At 42.6% G+C, this 21195-nt stretch overlaps 1 protein-coding gene across 1 annotated transcript; it reads left to right on the forward strand.

The window, feature by feature from the left end:
• The first annotated feature begins 1628 nt into the window (after window positions 1-1628).
• Window positions 1629-16678, forward strand: LOC131942933 (hornerin). Its single transcript, XM_059302902.1, has 16 exons — window positions 1629-1795; window positions 2725-3710; window positions 5029-5196; window positions 5435-5782; window positions 6930-7091; window positions 7512-8398; window positions 9340-9651; window positions 10728-10824; window positions 11705-11927; window positions 12804-12824; window positions 13361-13384; window positions 13534-13761; window positions 14684-14782; window positions 15402-15500; window positions 15776-15991; window positions 16299-16678. Exons 1-16 carry the CDS (start codon window positions 1756-1758, stop codon window positions 16637-16639), a joined length of 4251 nt encoding a protein of 1416 aa, XP_059158885.1. The 5' UTR covers window positions 1629-1755; the 3' UTR covers window positions 16640-16678.
• Window positions 16679-21195: the final 4517 nt, after the last annotated feature.

Below are 21195 nucleotides of genomic sequence, written 5' to 3' on the forward strand. Positions count from 1 at the left end.
CACGGGTGGGGGGGGGGGGGGGGGGCAACTAGGGAGATAGACTTTATTTTTAATCCATTTATAATTACTTTGACTTTTTAAAATAGAATAGAATTTCGTAGAAAAAAATAATTGCACACCAAGTGAACGCCAAACAATATGTGTATAATAGTGCGGAATATTATTAGTCTAATATATAAAGTTTAATTCTGTATGCGGCCGCGTAGAGCGGATAGCGGACCCGTGATTACAAAGAAATAGAGAAAAAAAAAGACTTGATCGCCATAGTGTGATAAATCTAAACATACTGTTTACTAAATATTAAATGTAATCAATTACAGTTTACAAGCCGCAACTTAATGTTTACTTCTATCTTTCCGTTTGCGGATAAGCTTGGGGTATTATAGTGGTTCATTAAATCGAATTAGACGCGTCCGCCGGCGCCCCGGCAGGGTTCGATTTGGCGCCCTGGGCTATCATTTTAGCGCTATAGTGCATAATCTAGTTTTTAACAGTGCGATATATTATGGATAAGATAGGTTACTATAGTCTTTAACTACATCGAATTCGGGCGTCATCCGGCGCCCCGGCTTAGGTTCGTTTAAGTGAGTGCAAAATAATATGAATAAGTTAGGGTACTATAGTCGTTCACCAAGCTAAAATTTGCCGGCGCCCCAGCATGGTGCAATTTGGCGACCCGGGCTAGACTGTGAGCACTTTGCGTTTATGTGTGCGTTTGTGGTTGGGTTTGTGTTTGCGTTTTTGTTTGTGTTTGTATTGGTGTTTGCGTTTGTGTTATGTTTGCGGTTTTGTTTTTTTTGTGCTTTGGTTTTGGTTGGTTGTGATTAGGGTGGGCAATGCCGGATATATGCTGATTACTAAACATGTTTCAAGTTTGTACCACTTCATGTTTCTTGCGTTGAGTCTGATTTGTGTTCAAACGTACAACCAATGTTTGTTTGGTATATGACTCCCACAACAGCTGATATATGACTCCCACAACAGCCGCTATATGACTGCCACAACAGCCGCTATATGACTCCCACAACAGCCGCTATATGACTCCCACAACAGCCACTATATGACTCCCACAACAGCCGCTTTAGTCCTAGTCCTAGTTGAGTGCTCCAATTCATGTCAATTTTGTTTCTTGTATGCCCCGTGAATTCATACAATGTGTGCTAGTTGCTGTTTAACCCTTTGTAACCTGAGTCGTTTTGTTTATGAATGGGTTATGAATGGGTTAATCGCAAGGTCAAGGAACGGTCATACGTCGAATCACTTGAACGATTTGTGCGGATTGGCTAATGCAACATTCCTGGTAGCTTAGGGTTTACCTTGTGGGGATAGACAAATTCCTAATGAGTATGGTCAAGAGTCCACGGTAGCAAATACGACCGTGGTAGCCACACAAGCAGGCTAGCCGCACACAAGCATGTACCGTTTGTACGTCCACTTGTTACCGAGACCGTACATGACCGGCCTGCCGGAGATCCGGCTTAGGATCAGGGTCACGTGGGATACCTGTCTGCCGGCTTCCGGCTGACGCCTCTAGGAGACAGGGGGACAGAACCCCCTTTGCCGGCGCTGGTTTGTATTTAACCTGAGGTCAAGAAGATTGGCTGGAGATAATCTTAAGTCTGCACGTGCCGCGACCTGCTACAGTATCGGCTGCTGATGGAGGGGCGCGCTCATTGAAGTAGAGTGTATATAAGTCAGACGGGAGCTTTTTTGTACGAGTGACTTGTGTTCTGTTGTCGCTGGTACATAGCTAACATGGCCAGCGTATTTCTCTTGGTTTTAGCGGCGAATATCGGTGAGTACAGAATCATTACCAGACTGAACAATATGATTTCGCTTACATGCTACTTCATGTAATTATGTAATCACGTGTATGAACATTCAACTCATTGTGATAACATCTTGATGTATGGGAATCTCCTTTGAGTTGTTTCAAAGTTTTACACGGATATTTCGGTTGTATCAATATTGAATAATCTATCATATGTAGCCTATGTGTTATGTTCATTCAAAAGCTGCCAACAGATATAAGTTGTAAAAAAAAGTTTCAATAGTTTTTCTAAATCGTGTGGCCAATAAGCAGATGAAGTAGAGTACATCTATTTCTGTGGCCTCGGTACGTGAATAGATAATGTTGTCAGATTTATGCCCAGCCGCCTTTACTTCCTCTGGTGTGAGTCAGGTACCAAATAGAGCTGGGTGGACTCAGGAAATCCGAATTCGAGACATTCCGGGTGAACATTCGATCTCTCTACTGTCTTCAACGTCATCTCATTAAATACCGGTAATACAAGAAAAGAATACATCAAATCATTTAGAATTTGTTTCAAGAAAACTAATATGCGTCTTTTTAAAAATAATTTATTTCTCAAACTCTAACAATGTTTCTTCCAAACTTTTTTCTCCGGTGGGGCTCTAGAAATTTTCGGGTGGGTGGGGACGGACTAAAATTTCCGGTGGGGGGGTGGGGGGGGGGTGGGGGTGGGAGACATTGTTCAAAGTATATAATTTCGATATAAATTCCATTTCGTTTGGGGGGACGGTAGACTTCCTTTGGGGGTAAGGGGGGGGGGGTACTCTGCCTGGAAAAAACTCTGAATTCTAATAACACCTCATTAAAAAAGAAATTCACATTAGTAAACGCTTAAAACAAAATTAGTTTTGATTGCACTAAATCTGTTAGACCTGATGGCAACGTGTATTTATTTTCAAAATTATTTTCAGTGTTAATTTGTGCGCATGGCGAGACCGATTCATCTTTTGGTGCTAGCAAACCTTCCTCAGCTTCAGAGAGTTCTTCCGGTAAACAGACCGGAAGTTTAGAGTCACAAAATGGCGGCGCCAGCGGAAGCTTTGGTCAACAAAGCGAGGGCCAGTTTGAGCTGGTCGATTCGTCCGCCGTGGACAGTGGCGGGCAGTCGGGGAGGAAGGACGGGAGCATCGATAACTACAGCGCCGACGACGGTCGGGGCAACCAGTTCACGGGCTACGGCAGCTCTGGGTCGGATAGAACTGGGAGTCCAAAGTCTGGCAACAGACGGAAGCAGTTTAGGCAAGATTTCGGCGGGAGAGATTCATTGAGGTCTGGGGGCGGAGACGAAGGGTCTGTTGGTCGGGGAGGGGGCTGGGCTCGGCACAAACAACTTGAGACAGGAGGGAGGTTCAGTAACGGAAGCCCGGGGAGGGGTAGCCTGGGGGTGGAGCCAGACAGCCCGGGGAGGGGCAGTCTGGGGGTGGAGCCAGACAGCAGGTTCCTTCACAAAACCGTCGGAGGCAGGAATCAAGGCGACTTCTCCAGGGGAAGGAACTACGGCTCTCCCAGCAGTAATTACGAAAGTAAAGGCGACACCGGAAGTGTTAATATCCAATATGGCGGACAGGACGTGATATCTCAGAACCAGGGTAGCGGAAATGCAAACTCTGGTGGGTTTTGGGGGAAAGATAACTCTGGTGCAGACGGCTCAGCTTACAGCAGCTCTAACGACTGGAACCAAAACAGTCCAGGACAGATTGGAACTGAAGACGGCAACATCTACAACAACGGTTACTACAGCAGCTACACCCCCGAGCAGGCGGATAACGGTTACAGCTCATTCTCCACTTCTGATGAGAACAGGGGCAGCAACTCGCAGAGTAGCGAGTTCGAAAACCGTGTGGACGGAGGGGATTGGTCCAGCACTGGTGGGGACGATGGTCTCTGTTCATCAGGAGTAAGTACTGTAAGATTGTCTTAGTGCGGGTGATGTAATTACTGTAAGACTGTCTAAGTGCGGGGTGATGTAAGTACTGTAAGACTGTCTTAGTTCGGGGTGATGTTAATACTGTAAGACTGTCTTAGTGCGGGTGATGTAATTACTGTAAGACTGTCTTAGTTCGGGGTGATGTTAATACTGTAAGACTGTCTTAGTTCGGGGTGATGTTAATACTGTAAGACTGTCTTAGTGCGGGTGATGTAATTACTGTAAGACTGTCTTAGTGCGGGTGATGTAATTACTGTAAGACTGTCTTAGTACGGATGATGTAAGTACTGTAAGACTGTCTAAGTGCGGGTGATGTAATTACTGTAAGAATGTTTAGTGCGGGTAATGTAATTACTGTAAGAATGTTTTAGTGCGGGTAAAGTAAGTACTGTAAGACTGTCTTAGTGGGGGGGTGATGTAATTACTGTAAGAATGTTTTAGTGCGGGTGATGTAATTACTGTAAGAATGTTTTAGTGCGGGTAATGTAAGTACTGTAAGAATGTCTTAGTTCGGGTGATGTAAGTACTGTAAGACTGTCTTAGTGGGGGGTGATGTAATTACTGTAAGAATGTTTTAGTGCGGGTGAATGTAATTACTGTAAGACTGTCTTAGTGGGGGGTGATGTAATTACCGTAAGACTGTCTTAGTGGGGGTAATGTAATTACTGTAAGACTGTCTTAGTAGGGAGTGATGTAATTGCTGTAAGAATGTTTTAGTGGGGGTGATGTAATTACTGTAGGACTTTTTTAGTGCGGGTGATGTAATTACCATAAGACTGTCTTAGTAGGGTGCCATAAATACTTTAAGAATATTGGAGTCAGGGTGGTGTAAGTATTGTAACACTATTTTAGGATCGGATGGTGTGAAATGTGTGAGTGTTTCTTTGGTGTGATTACTGTAGATATCTTTTACCGTGAGTGTTGTCGGTGGTGTAAAAGTATTTTAGAGTGGATGAAAACATGATTTCGGGGCGCGATACACTAAAATATAACTACAACCATAAATCTATAATACTTTGTTAATTTATATTACCTTTAGGAAATGATATTAATATTATTTAGTCAATCCCAACTGTTTGCAAAAGGTATTGCGATATGAAATAGAAGCGTATCCTCATGTTTACTTTTTGTGTTAGATATTAGTCGAAACTTCACTAACCTACATGCACATGTTTTATGTGAGCTCCACTAACCTACATGCACGTGTTGTGTGTGAGCGCCACTAACCTACATGCACGTGTTGTGTGTGAGCGCCACTAACCTACATGCACATGTTTTGTGTGAGCAGGGCGAGTTCTTCCCCCACCCCACGTCATGCAACCAGTTCTACCAGTGTGCCCACAACAAGGCCATCTTGACCCACTGCCCCACGGGTCTGTTCTACAACCCCCTCCACAGGATATGTGACTGGCCCTCCAACGTCGACTGTCAGTCAGACAATGAACCTGCTCTTTCGGTAAGTTTTTTTTTAGGCGGCTTTCACCCATTAAAGTTTTAAACTTCGTCACTCAAATATTGTTTTTGTTTCTTCTTAAAAGTAAAATTGTGTAAAATAGAAGATTAAAGGAAAAATTTAAAAAATAAAACCTATCTAGGAATGGATTATTAACCTGCATTAACTTGCAATAACCTACAGTAACCTGCAGTAACCTGCAGTAACCTGCAGTAACCTGTTCACTTGACTCCAATCTCAGTACACAAACGAGTTGCCCGCCATCTCCAGACAACCACGTGACAAGATCTCACAATCCGCTTCCGGTCAGATGTTAGCTGAGCTCAAGTCCAAAAGTAGCAGCTCCAAATCTAAAAGCTCCAGCAAAAGTTCCAGCAAGAGTTCCGGCAAAAGTTCCGGCAGTTCCGGCAGCTCGAGCCGGAGGCCCAGCTACTCGGACTACAACTACGACAGCAGCGAGGAGGACGACAAGAACAGCTACATCGACGACAGCAACGACTACAGCATCAGCCGCAGTTCTAGGGACGTCGATGATTGGTCGTACAGCGCGCCTGCGCAGAGAAGCCAGCCGGTGGTTTGTGGCCAGGGGGTAAGTGGGTCATTGGTCAGTGGGTAAGTGGGTCATTGGTCAGTGGGTAAGTGGGTCATTGGTCAGTGGGTAAGTGGGTCATTGGTCAGTGGGTAAGTGTATCATTGGTCAGTGGGTAAGTGGGTCATTAATAGGTGGGTAAGTGGGTCATTGGTCAGTGGGTAAGTAGGTCATTGGTCAGTGGGTCATTGGTCAGTTGGTAAGTAGGTCATTAGTCAGTGGGTTAGTGGGTCATTAATCGGTGGGTAAGTGGGTCATTAATCGGTGGGTAAGTGGGTCATTAGTCAGTGGGTAAGTGGGTCATTAATCGGTGGGTAAGTGGGTCATTAATCGTTGGGTAAGTGGGTCATTAGTCAGTGGTCAAGGGGTCATTAGTCAGTGGGTAAGTGGGTCATTAGTCAATGGGTAAGTGGGTCATTGGTCAGTGGGTAAGTGGGTCATTGGTCAGTGGGTAAGTAGGTCATTAGTCAGTGGGTTAGTGGGTCATTAATAGGTGGGTAAGTGGGTCATTAATCGGTGGGTAAGTGGGTCATTAGTCAGTGGGTAAGTGGGTCATTAATCGGTGAGTAAGTGGGTCATTAATCGGTGGGTACGTGGGTCATTAGTCAGTGGTCAAGGGGTCATTAGTAAGTGGGTAAGTGGGTCATTAGTCAATGGGTAAGTGGGTCATTGGTCAGTGGGTAAGTGGGTCGTTAGCTAGGGGGTAAGTGGGTCATTAGTTAGTGGGTAGGCGGGTCATTAGTCAGTGGGTAAGTGGGACATTAGTTGGTGGGTAAGTGGGTCATTGGTCAGTGGGTAAGTGGGTCATTAGTCAGTGGGTAAGTCTGTCATTAATAGGTGGGTAAGTGGGTCATTAATCGGTGGGTAAGTGGGTCATTAATCGGTGGGTAAGTGGGTCATTAGTCAATGGTCAAGGGGTCATTAGTCAGTGGGTAAGTGGGGCATTAGTCAGTGGGTAAGTGGGTCATTGGTCAGTGGGTAAGTGGGTCATTAATCGGTGGGTCATTAATGGGTGGGTAAGTGGGTTATTAGTCAGTGGTCGAGGGGTCATTAGTCAGTGGGTAAGTGGGTCATTAGTCTGTAGTCTGTGTTAAAGGCACACCTACAAGCAATTTGTGAAGACTGACCTATCCCCCCCCCCCTACAGGTGAAGTTCATCAGACACCCCAGCGACTGCTCCAAGTTCTACCAGTGCGCCCACTACAAGCCCTTCCTCATCTCCTGCCCCCCGGGCCTCAAGTTCAACAAGGACTACGACATCTGCGACTGGCCGTCCAACGTCGACTGCAGCTCCAGTTATGAGGGTCTGGTGAGTTCCAGCAACAGATTGATGTACTCACGCACACGTCTTACATGAGTGTTTGTTTGATTGTGTCCTTGTTTGATTGTGTCCTTGTTTGATTGTGTCCTTGTTTGATTGTGTGCTTGTTTGATTGTGTCTATGTTTATGTGTGTAGGCTATAGGCTGTCATTGACTGGACAAACTTACAATCTAATATTTGAAACAAATCAGAATTATTCTAATTATCGTTTCTTTAAGACGCATTTTCCTAGAAAAGTCTGCTGTAATAAAAAATCCACTTTGATTTCATTACTGACCTACTTGAATAGTTGTAATTTGTTTTCATCTAACAAAGCTGGATAAAATATAATGTTAAATTGTCTTTAATTATTTAGAAATCTCGTATATTTTACCTGAAACGTGTACACCTGTTGTTTACTCTTCTAGTCCCGGCGGTCAACTGGCACTTCCGGTGACCCCGGCTTCCAGGACAGCTGGTCCCAGAGTAGCCCTCAGTCCTCGTACAGCCAGGGAACTGGTTCCTCGTACGACGGCTCCAGCTCCATGTCCAATGGGGGAACCGGTTCCTCGTCATCCTACGACAGCTCCAACAGCCAACCGACCTACAGCCAGCCACAGCAGCCGACCTACAGCGACCAGACCCAGTACAACAGCAACTCTGGCACCTCCCAGTACAGCAGCGGCTCGACATCAGGCGACTCCAGCAGCAACCAGCCTAGCTACAGCGGCAACTCTGGCACCTCACAGTACAGCCAACAGCCCTCGTACAGCGGACAGTACAGCAACCAACAGCCGGTCTACACCCAGGGCAACATGCAGCGGTCTGGAAGCTTCCAGCAAGTGGGATACAACCAACAGCCCATGTACGGGCAGCAGTCCTCCATGGCTTCCATCTTCCCAATGAGCCCCTTCCAATTTCCCATGATGCCCATCATCCATCCACCCATCTTCCAACCAATCATTCCCTACCCTCCCCGTGGCTACGCCACGACTAACTACCAAGCCTCCAAGCCCACCTACCAATCAAGTCCTGACGTCGCCGACTACGACGCCGACAACACAGTGCTACACAAGCCCAACGTCGACAGCAACAGAGACAACAACGTCGACAGCAACGTCGACAGCAACAGAGGCTTCGACTACGACACCAACAAAGACAACCAGCAGTCCTTCTACCAACAAAGCGGCTTTAACAGCGGCGACTTCCAGGCCTCAGACGATCAGTCGTCTGCTTCCAATGGTCAGCACTTTGTTGGTCAGCAGCCGACCAAACTCTTTGTACCGATGAAAAGATACCTCAGACGTCAGAAGAAGTGAGTCTCTTCGTTTCTCTCTCGCGCTTTCTCTCTATCTCTTTCTCGGTCTCTGTCTCTACATGTGTGTCTGTTGGTCTATGTCTTTACATATGTGTCTGTTGGTCTATGTATTCATCTGTGTCTTAGACTCATGCTTGTAAAGAAAAGATAAAACTGATAGTTTAATTAAACGACAACTAAGTGGTCTAAAGAAAAAATGCTAAAAGAATAGATCTAATGAAAATTTGTGAAGTTACCATCCAGAAAATGTAGTTTATGTACAAAGTTGTCTATCAATTACGGCTAAGTAAAACGTGTTAGTGGTAGCGTAGTCTGTAGGTTGTAGTAAACTAAACACGTTGATGTGTTGATGTCTGAGGGTGGGGGGGGGATGTGTGACAGATGGTAGAAAGTGATTTGTAAACAAAGTATCTTGAGATCCCAGGTTGGATAGGGCGACAAATATGTGTGATCACCCATCAAAATTGACACAAGCAAGGCTACTGGTCAGTGTGTGAATGTCGACTTAACTGACCCATTAAACCCCACCCCACTAGTAACACACAGTGTGTAGACTGTTGGAGAAATAAATAGATCAGAACTAGGTTAACAAAAAACTCATCAGAGGCGTGTGTAGTATCATGGCCGGAAAATAAACGGACAGATTTTACTGAATACTTTGTTTATAAGGATTGTAGACAACTATGCCATCTAAAATAGATCTAGATGGCAACACAAAATATAAGAGATCAATTTGTACATTTATTATCTAAACAACTCACATTTAATGTATTGATGTCTCTCTTCACACACCCACTTCCACACTGTCTCCAGATTCTAGAACCACATTTTAGAGCACAGGTTTTAAAGCTCATTAATTAACACCTCCACAATGTGGTTATTTTTTATGTTTGAGAACTCAACGCGCGTGACGTAGTTTTCATTGACCAATCACACAGCATCAACAACAACAACGTCAACAAAGATGGCGGCGACAACGGCATCTACCACTACGACTACGATTTCTTCAGCAACTTTGGCAACAACAAACAGTCGACGGGTAGAACCAAGGGGGACGACGGCGACAGAGCCATCTACTACTACGACTACAGCACGAACAAGGGCGGCAATAAAGCGGGCAACAGGCAGAACGATTACTACAATTTCTACGATTACAATGCTGGTAACAACTACAACTACTACGATGACTTGAACTACGATGACGGCAATAGAGCACAAAGTAACAAAGGATTTGGAGGGTACATCAACAAGTAAGATTTTTTTACCAGTTTGTATAACTTAAGTTATAAACCACAGCATGAAGTATAAATTTTCCATTCTGTTTTTATTGAAGGTCAAATTTTTGTTTACACAATATGATGACGTCGGCATTGATTGAGACACACCTTTTATTAATTAACGACATTATTTTTTTATCGTTAATTAAAATAAACCGGGAGTGATCTCCCCTAAACTTTCTCGAATATTCTTATATAAAATAACAGGGGATGGAAACTCGGGCTATAGACATGATTTTTAATCCATTTTAAATACTTAAAGTTTTAAAAATAGAATAAAATCTCGTAGACAAATTAATTGCACACCAAGTGAACGCAAATAAAAAAAAGCGCATAATAGTGCGCAATATTATTAGTACTTTTAAAATTTACATTAGTTTTTTGAGAAATCGGAAGTAGCGTAAAGTACTACTTCCAGTCAACGGAAATTACTCAGAATTTAACAGAAGGTAGAGAATTAGATCTTTTACTTACATGTGAAATTTCATTTATCTATCTGAAATAGTACTCAAGTTATAGGCTTTTAAAAAATTCAAAGTAGGAAAAGTACCACTTCCGGTTATCGGAAATCGCTCAAAAGTTGATACGGATCTACGATTTTGATAAAATACTTATATATGAAATTTCATCAACCTAGCTGTAACGGTACTCAAGTTATCGTGTTTACACACGGACAGACACACACACAGACACACACACACACAGACATACGGACAAGATTGCAAAATTATGTTTTTCCGTATCAGTGAGGTGTAAAACGTCGAGATTTGTAAAAATCTCGATTTTTTTTTTTTGCACGATTACAATACTTTCTCTATACTACGTATATACGAGAAAGTAAAAAGGTGTGTCTCAAGCAATGCCGACGTCATCACATGGCGTTAAACAAAGAGTACTGTAAACATTACAAAATGTTATACATCGTTTAAAGAAACATATCTACTGTAAGCATGATAAAATGTCACACATCTTGTACAGAAACATTGTGTACTGTAAACATGATAAAATGTCATACTGTAAACATGATAAATGTCACACAATTTGTACAGAAACAAACTCAAGAGCGGGGCCCTGACAAATCCTCAGTACTTCGGTAACGCCTTCAAGGGATTCTCCAACAACAAACACCTGAAGAGATCTCTGCAGGTAAGTCACACTGTTCCCCTGTCATCTGCCGCAGGTAAGTCTCACCTGTCGTGTTCCTCCAACACCTGCCGCAGGTAAGTCTCACCTGTCTAGTTCCTCCAACACCTGCCGCAGGTAAGTCTCACCTGTCGAGTTCCTCCAACACCTGCCGCAGGTAACGTTGTAGCATGCCCATCTGCCTGTAAGAATGTCAGCATTGTAATCCATCTGATGCTGGCTGAACGTTTAGAATACAAAGTTAAACATAAACTTAAACCATTGACCTAAACCTAAGCAAAAGCCTAGACCTAAACTTTAACCTGGACCTAGACCTAAGCTAAAGCCTAAACCTAAACTTAAACCTGAACCTAGACCCAAACTTTAACCTAGACCTAGACCTAAGCTAAAGCCTAGATCTAAATTTAAACCTGGACCTAAACCTAAACTTAAACCTGGACCTGGACCTGGACCCAAATATTATACTCTACATGACACTGCTGTACACATGTCTGTAAACTACAACAGTAGCTCCACGTCCTGACATATATATGAAGGAAACATTAATTTACAAATAAGTAAATAAAGTTCCCTTTTCAAACCTGACGATCTATAGAGCAAATGAAGTAGAGTTCACTTGTTTATGTGACCTCGACATATGAAGAGATAGTGTGGTCAATACACTATGCCCAGCCTCCTTTACTTTCCCTAACGTGAGTTAGGTACCCATTAGAGCTGGGTGGACTCAGTGACGGTCTAAAATAATGTATGTAAAAAAACTAATATTAAATAATAGTTCTATAATATTTTAATGTAATAGATTTGTTTTATGTAACGCTATGCAATGTAATACTTTCAAACGTAAAATGTTATAATGTATCACTTCAAACATTTTACCCTCCAGCAACTAAATGATGCAGGGGACGTAGAGTACGTCCACTTCGACCACACTGGACATGGTTATGGGACCGGCACCAAGGGGTCAAGTCAGGGGGGTCTGGGGGGTCTGGGGGGTCTGGGAGACATCAGCTCCCTGCTGCCCCTCCTGCTGTTGGGCGGCTCCCAGAACGGACAGCAGCTGTTTACGTTGTCACTACTGCTGCCTAAACTCAAGGGGCTGACAGGCGGTAAGTGCTGACACATCATGCATGACATGACACATACTGACATGACACATACTGACATGACACATACTGACATGACACATACTGACATGACACATACTGACATGACACATACTGACATGATACATCCTGACATGACACAACCTGACATGACATGACACAACCTGACATGACACAACCTGACACAACATGACATGACACATCCTGACATGACACATACTGACATGACACATCCTGACACATCGTGACATGACACATCGTGACATGACACATCGTGACATGACACATCCTGACATGACACATCATGACATGACACATCATGACATGACACATCATGACATGACACCACATGACATGACACATTCTGACATGACACAACCTGACATGACACAACCTGGCACATCATGACATGACACATCATGACATGACACACTCTGACATGACACATCATGACACGACACTTCCTGACATGACACAACCAAACCTGACATAACGAGACCTGACACACAACGACCTTGAATTGAAGGGCTCAGTGGAAAAAGTACTTAAGTTACATTTTTTCAAAAATCAGTTAAGACCAGTATATTATGTGAATACCTGCCCTTAACCATCCCTGTAAATTTGGGCTATGTAAAAAGTACCGAAGTAGCTTAATTCGTATACTATACATCAGCTGTTTTAGTATTTCAGCTTCAATTTAAAAATTTTGCACTCATTTTTTTCTCAAAACTCTCAAAATACACTTAAGTACTTTTTCCACTGAGCCCTTCAATTATACTCGCATAAAACGTTTATATTTTTTAAATAAAAAAACAAATATTTTATATCAGTAATCCCATGATGTCTGTAATTTAAAATTAATTTTGTTCTACGTTACAGGACTCGGTCTCGGTGGAAAAGGTGAGTCACTGTAACACTTTATCAGATACAACCTTTACTACTTTATTCCACTGTAACACTTTATCAGATACAACCTTTTCTACATTATTCCACTGTAACACTTTATCAGATACAACCTTTACTACATTATTCCACTGTAACACTTTATCAGATACAACCTTTACTACTTTATTCCACTGTAACACTTTATCAGATACAACCTTTACTACTTTATTCCACTGTAACACTTTATCAGATACAACCTTTACTACTTTATTCCACCGTAACACTTTATCAGATACAACCTTTACTACTTTATTCCACTGTATCACTTTATCAGATACATTCTTTACTACTTTATTCAAGCATTCTTTGTTTTTATTGGTTAGAAACATTTTGTAATGGCGATTGCTTGCATTTTTTTTTTAATTGAACGATGAATCAGATCAATAAGGCAAAATATAAATATCACCTAAAATAATATTAGAACATGATGAAATAAATAAGTACTCACCAGATGGCAACATTTTAATATCATTTTTTTAATTTTATTTTAGGAGGCGGCTTGTTCAGCTCTAAAGGTAAGTACATAAAAAATATTTAATTTGAAATTTGTTTTTATAGACGATAGTAGCGCTTACAAATCTAATATAACGGGCCTACCAATCCATCTTGTGATATAATACAGAATATGATGTTACCTAGCAACTGTATCTTGTGACGTCACCAGGTTCCAGTTCTAAGGGCGGCAGTGACGGCGGTCTCCTACAGACTCTACTTCTGCTGAGGTTGTTGTCTGGCACCGGTCAGACAACAACGGTCACCCAGCCGGCCAACCTACGGTTCCAGAACGGTCAGTTCACAGCCTTGTCCACCGGTGCCGCGGTCACCAGCTTCATCGACCCGACCACCAACCTACCGGTACTTGTCGCTAATCTGGCCGTAGACCCCATCTCAGGTGAGTCTTTGAGAAAATCTGGTCAGAACATTCCAGAAATAGCTATCTGTGGAGTCGGTGAAGGACCTGCTTCTTTAGATTTCTTTAAGCGTTTTCCGCTAACTATAAACATAATTGATCCAGCTTTTGGTCAGTTTTGACACAAACACCAACCAACTAAATCAATTTAGGACAACCCTAGCAGACCCTGAACCCCCAACATCAATTAATTTGTCACCGATTAATATTAAGCATAAGTCAAACTGATGTAGTGTAGAATGAATAGAATAAGTGTAGGATAGTTCTTCACCTATTCAACCAGTGTAATACACACGTTATAAATCCGACCCACCTGTATAATACACACCTGATGAGACACCTGTGTAAAACACGATATGTACCCGACCCACCTGTATAATACACACCTGATGAGACACCTGTGTAAAACACGATATGTACCCGACCCACCTGTATAATACACACCTGATGAGACACCTGTGTAAAACACGATATGTACCCGACCCACCTGTATAATACACCCTGATGAGACACCTGTGTAAAACACGATATGTACCCGACCCACCTGTATAATACACACCTGATGAGACACCTGTGTAAAACACGATATGTACCCGACCCACCTGTATAATACACCCTGATGAGACACCTGTGTAAAACACGATATGTACCCGACCCACCCGTATAATACACACCTGATGAGACACCTGTGTAAAACACGATATGTACCCGACCCACCTGTATAATACACCCTGATGAGACACCTGTGTAAAACACGATATGTACCCGACCCACCTGTATAATACACACCTGATGAGACACCTGTGTAAAACACACGATATGTACCCCCACCCAGCTGTAATAAAACTCCCACCTTATTGACCATACCCACCCGTATAACACACCTGATTTCCCCCACCCCCAGGTGCCGTGTACGACACCACCACCAACCGAGTCGTCATCTTCACAGACCCTGGCAGCAACACGCAGGTGCAGGCATTTGTGGCACCAACAACTGCGACAGGTACGTCTCACCTATTTACTGTAAACTCCTATGGAAGTTAGCATTTAATTTTTAATTTCAAGTTGCCGCCCATTAACACTCTTTCAAGTACAAATAATTAGTCAAGGGACACAATCCATTTAAATGCGTGTTGTTATCTCTGATAAAAAAACAGGGAGGTAAAAACGTTTTTGTTTTCATTTTGCTTGATTTTTACGGTAGCCTCACTTGTAAATTTTTAAAAATTTAAATATTTTAGTTTTTAAATCTTTTTTTTAGATTATTCTTTAGCAGTAAGAAAGCTCTGCATTCAATGTCTTACACTTTAGGCTTTTCTGCAGACATTTTGTAAGGCACAAAATATCGTCTTAAATTTTACCTTATTGTTAAAAATATAATTTGGTGGTAATTAATGAGCACTAAAGCAGAGGAACAATTAAAAAAAAAAAAAAAAAAAAAAAAAAAAAAAAAAAAAAAAAAAAAAAAAACTAAAGCAGAACAATACAATTTAAGATAGTGGCTAGAGTAAAACAAAATGTAAAATAAAAAAAAAATGTAACAAAAATAATGAAAAAAAAATCAATGTCATAAATCTTGTAACAAACCCTGATGCCTGTCAGTTTATTTTTTTGTCTTGCAGTGACTGGCCGGAGCCTGTTGAGAAGTCCACTGGCAGTTCCACCTGTCAACAACAGGGTCCTGTCAGTGATACCACCTGCGACCGTCGAGCCCACACCTGGTCAGTTCACACTTTTGTCTTCAGTCTAATTGTCAGTCTTTATTTTAAATCCTGATGGGTACCTGACTAGCAGTAAGGAAAGTAAAGGCGGCTGGGTATAGTGCTGACCACACTATTACTTTACATGCCGAGGTCAACTCTACTTCATCTGACCTAAGGATCGTAAGGTCTGAAAGGGAAACTACTTTTACTTTGGTTTTTATTTTTATTTTTACTCACACTTTTTACATTTGATGTTTTTGAAATGTTTCAAAAAGTTTGAATGTGTCCATCAGGGCCGGCAACTGGACGTGACGCCATCAATCTGATCTTCTTGTCTCCCCTGACTCCCTCCTCCGTCCTGCCCACAATTCCCGGCACCGACGGAAGTGTCAACACCATTCGGGGCTCGCTCAGGGATATTTTAGGCGACGATCTGACGCGTCTCCTTAGCAACGCCCAGCTTGTACCTGGCCAATCAGCACCCAACGCGCTGGCCAGCGGTCAGAAAAGTAGGTCGCAGGGTCACGTGTAACCAGCTATTCTTAGATTTACTGAGGGGGGGGGGAAATCAACCTTATGGTTTTCCAGTTACAGAAAATTTCATGTTTATAACATAAAAACTATGTAGCTGACAGCTCAATAGAAGCAGACGATGGTACAAATAGTTTCTTTAACTGCTACATGTGTCGTTGGCGGATAAAGTAATATTTGCAACATGAGTACCGTGAAAAAATGATGTGATTACGGTATATTATTAAATGACTATCGTAAATCACTACAGGTCAACTTGTTTAATATGATCCTGACCTTCCGCAGCCTGTACGGTGATACGCAGCGGGGAGACCGTGCCGTTCCGCGTGAACCCGAGAGGGGGGCGTCGCCTGACGACGGAGGAGTGTGACGCCATGGGCAAGCTGCTGGACAAGTTCATCCCCACCTTCCTGCAGAACTTCGTCCCCAGCGACGCCGCCTTCGAGGGTTTCGGCAGCAACCGCAACACCCACGCCGGCGCCAACATCAACGACATCTTCGGCACGCCACTCAACACCAACGGCAACGCCGGACCCAGCGCCACCAACATCAACCAGTTCATCAACATCAGGAACGATCGAGACGGCTGCACCATCGCGGTCCCCAACATCGTTCCCCAGTGTTAGCACCCCCACCCCCAATTTTAGCACCCCCACCCCAGTGTTAGCACCCCCACCTTCAATGTTAGCGCGATGCACCCCCCCCCCTTCCCCCCCCCCCCCCCCCGACTCTTGTGTTAGCATTGTCTCCTAATCATTCCTATCCCACTAACAGTCCCATAGTTCAAACTGCATGTTCAGTCCACCAACGACTTATACAAAACAAACTAAGAAGTTTCTATTTTTTGAGAAATAATTTTGTTAGAAACTTGTTTCTACTCCACTAAATTTTAACAATTTTATACTTCTAAAAATGGTATTGCAACTTCTAATTTTATAAAATCTAATTATTTCTTTTAGAAATAAGTAGTTACTTATCAATAATGTAAATGTACCGATACATTTTCTTTTTAGGAATTTTTATTATAGAAACACTGAAAATGTGTTCTAAATTATTATTACGTGTTTATAAATATTTTTCCTATTTTTACACGGGAATTTAAAACTAACAGTAAATGAAAGTCAAAGAATCGAGTATTTCCCGTAAATGTTGATTGTTGAGGATCATTGCTGCAGTTTACATTAGAAGCGAAGTAAAGCACAAATTGTGCTATTTTCGAACCTGCCTCTTTGCGCATCGCTCTGCGCATGGCTAATCCGTGAAGTAATCATAATTTTGGACATATTTTTGGGCCGTTGTTCGAATTTTGTACCGTATCGTTGTGTGTGTTGATGTATCTTTTATTGAAACCATGTTATCCTGTTATCATGTATTATTATTTACTACACACTTAAAGATGTGCTAAGACTGAATGGTGTATGTGTTGGCAAAGCGGTCAAGAATGTTTGAGTATATCATACAAATATACATAGGATTAAGCCTATCACTAATTAACCTAATTTTTGTCTAATTGGCTAATAATTTTCTTGTGTAAGAACAAACTTTTGTTTGTCGCGTGTCACAGACGTGTAACATTCAAGGTGACAGGCACGTCACAGTATGTTTAAACAATCAAAAATTTGTATTAGACCCCCACCCACTGCCCCCCCCCCCGCCCCCCCCCCCCCCCCACCCTCCCATTGAATACCCCTACACTGTACGAATGGTGGTCTTACCGTGAGTGTTCTGTTCGTTGAAAGTTTGGACGAAACGAATGTTGAATGGTCAACTTTTTATGGTATTACTCAATGACTTTAGTTGATTCAGTAAAAAAAACTATTTATTCAGTCTACTGGTTTTTTGTTTCGCTTATTAAATTGGTTGGTTGACTTTTGTATCATTTATAAACGTTATAAACCACTTGTTTGTTTTATGGCTGTTTTTTTTAAATATATGTTACAAACGATCATCTCTTTGGATTGATTAATTGGAAAACACAAGCATACCATCATACCGACACACGGACATACAGACCAACAAACGAATACACGTAAACACTGATAAACGCTGTCAAGCCAACTCGACACGGAGTTAAGGACAAATCAAAGACGTAAAAAAATTAGCTTCCAGAAAATGAACTGTTTCAAATATGTTCGATTGCTCAAGTTCTCGAATGTCGCAATGTTGCGCAATCGTCACTTGACTCCACTTTCTGGCGACCTTTTCAAAAACAAACCTCAAAGACACGAGACACCAGCCCTCCGGGTCTGCTGGCACTTGTCACGTCACGTCACTCGCCTCATCACACCCCCCCCTCAGTTCACACCTCAGCAGGCCCTAAGATCTGACCCCACCATCCCACCCCACCATCCCACCCCACCATCCCACCCCACCGTGTAAGCCACTGATCAATGTCAATTTGTTTAGAACAAAGAGGCTGTTGTTACCCAACACAGTCTACACAACATCGCTACAATAACGTGCAACTTAAGTCACATGACTGCCCGCACCCCAACATGACTTGTACAGGCATTATTGTTGGAAAACATCCGATCCAATGCGGTGCAAATCGTTAAACAGCTCAAAATAGTTCAATGTATGTTTCAATCAGTTCGAATTTCAAACTGTTCAAATCTACAAAGTAAAACAATTCGACACTGCAGTAAAGGTCTGTTTTAACCACGGACATAGATTAACAGCAACAGCGAGGCTGATATATTCACATAACATTTTCTAACTCAGTATGTGATTAATTTAAAACATCAACATATCATCATTACAAAAAGAAAACAACTAAACTCTTACATTCGACAGTGGATATGGCAGATGAAGTAGAGTTCCCTCGGAATGTTTTACTGAAGGCAAGAGACTCGAATATCCTCCTCTCCTAACTACCCCCCCCCCTCCACACACACACACCCCCAATCGTACGAGAATTCAATAAAATATCTAATCGTTTAACTTTTTATTTTATTGTGATTTAGTACCGCATAACTGAGGAAATATTTCGCCATTGATGACTGCTGTAATGCCGCTAGCCCTGATTAGGTTTTGATGTCATTACTGGTTAATCTCTAGAAGATCGATAGCAAGCTATTGGTTTTGATCGGTATCGATCTGAGGCTGGTCGTTATGTGAGGTATCCTGTTAGGTGCTAGAGGGCGCCATGTAGGACTTTTAGGTCACCGTCTGGGACATATTAGGTCACACTCTGGGACATACTAGAGAACCGTGTGTAGATCGACATGTTAGGGAGCCATGTTGTACATTAAAGGGAGCCATGTTGTACACTAAAGGGCGCCATGTTGTACATTAAAGGGCGCCATGTTGTACATTAAAGGGCGCCATGTTGTACACTAAAGGGCGCCATGTTGTACATTAAAGGGCGCCATGTTGTACATTAAAGGGCGCCATGTTGTACATTAAAGGGCGCCATGTTGTACATTAAAGGGCGCCATGTTGTACATTAAAGGGAGCCATGTTGTACATTAAAGGGCGCCATGTTGTACATTAAAGGGAGCCATGTTGTACATTAAAGGGCGCCATGTTGTACATTAAAGGGCGCCATGTTGTACATTAAAGGGCGCCATGTTGTACATTAAAGGGCGCCATGTTGTACATTAAAGGGCGCCATGTTGTATATTAAAGGGCGCCATGTTGTATATTAAAGGGCGCCATGTTATACATTAAAGGGCGCCATGTTGTATATTAAAGGGCGCCATGTTATACATTAAAGGGAGCCAGGTTGTACACTAAAGGGCGCCATGTTGTATATTAAAGGGAGCCATGTTGTACATTAAAGGGAGCCATGTTGTACATTAAAGGGAGCCATGTTGTACATTAAAGGGAGCCATGTTGTACATTAAAGGGAGCCATGTTGTACATTAAAGGGCGCCATGTTGTATATTAAAGGGCGCCATGTTGTATATTAAAGGGCGCCATGTTATACATTAAAGGGCGCCATGTTATATATTAAAGGGCGCCATGTTATACATTAAAGGGAGCCATGTTGTACACTAAAGGGCGCCATGTTGTATATTAAAGGGAGCCATGTTGTACATTAAAGGGAGCCATGTTGTACATTAAAGGGAGCCATGTTGTACATTAAAGGGAGCCATGTTGTACATTAAAGGGAGCCATGTTGTACATTAAAGGGCGCCATGTTGTATATTAAAGGGCGCCATGTTATACATTAAAGGGCGCCATGTTGTATATTAAAGGGCGCCATGTTATACATTAAAGGGAGCCATGTTGTACACTAAAGGGCGCCATGTTGTATATTAAAGGGAGCCATGTTGTACATTAAAGGGCGCCATGTTGTATATTAAAGGGCGCCATGTTGTACATTAAAGGGCGCCATGTTGTACATTAAAGGGAGCCATGTTGTACATTAAAGGGCGCCATGTTGTATATTAAAGGGAGCCATGTTGTATATTAAAGGGCGCCATGTTGTACATTAAAGGGCGCCATGTTGTACATTAAAGGGAGCCATGTTGTACATTAAAGGGCGCCATGTTGTACATTAAAGGGCGCCATGTAGTATATTAAAGGGCGCCATGTTGTACATTAAAGGGCGCCATGGTGTAATGACGTCATTTCCAGCCAGCAGTTGCTGATAGAAGGAAGATTGTGACGTCATTTCCATCCAGCAGTTGCTGATAGAAGGATAATTGTGACGTCATTTCCTGTCAGAAGTTGCTGTCTCTGTCTGAGACAACTGAAATCGGATGCCACTAATTCCGAGTGTCTGCTCAGCCCGTCTGCTGTCCCAACGACTTAACCCTTTGTGGCTTGAGAGATGAACACTAATTCTCTTGCTGCAAGAAATCATTGGCGACGCTTATTGAGTTAAAAGGTTGTAAGTGGACAGAACAACTGGGGTTAATTCATCACATGTTCACGGGCGTCTGCTGGGGTGTACGAGATGGGGGGGGGGGGGGGGGGGGAGGGGGGAGTTCAGCTCTAAACCAGACTAAGACATGAAAGGGGGGGGGGGGAGTTAAGCTCTAAACCAGACTAAGACATAAAAACGGGGGGGGGTATATGAGAAGCTAGCAGGAATAGTCGGCTCAGTAATATTGTTGCCGCCTCTGTCTTTTAAGATACACTGACACAGGTATCTTAAAGCAACACAACTTGACCTTTACAATATGTATATAACATTGTCATTCGATGACCCCATGACCTCATCAACCTGTATATA

Source organism: Physella acuta, unplaced genomic scaffold, assembly GCF_028476545.2.
Source record: "Physella acuta isolate Inbredline_101_S28 unplaced genomic scaffold, ASM2847654v3 ptg000434l, whole genome shotgun sequence".
Classification (NCBI taxonomy): Eukaryota; Metazoa; Mollusca; class Gastropoda; family Physidae; genus Physella; species Physella acuta.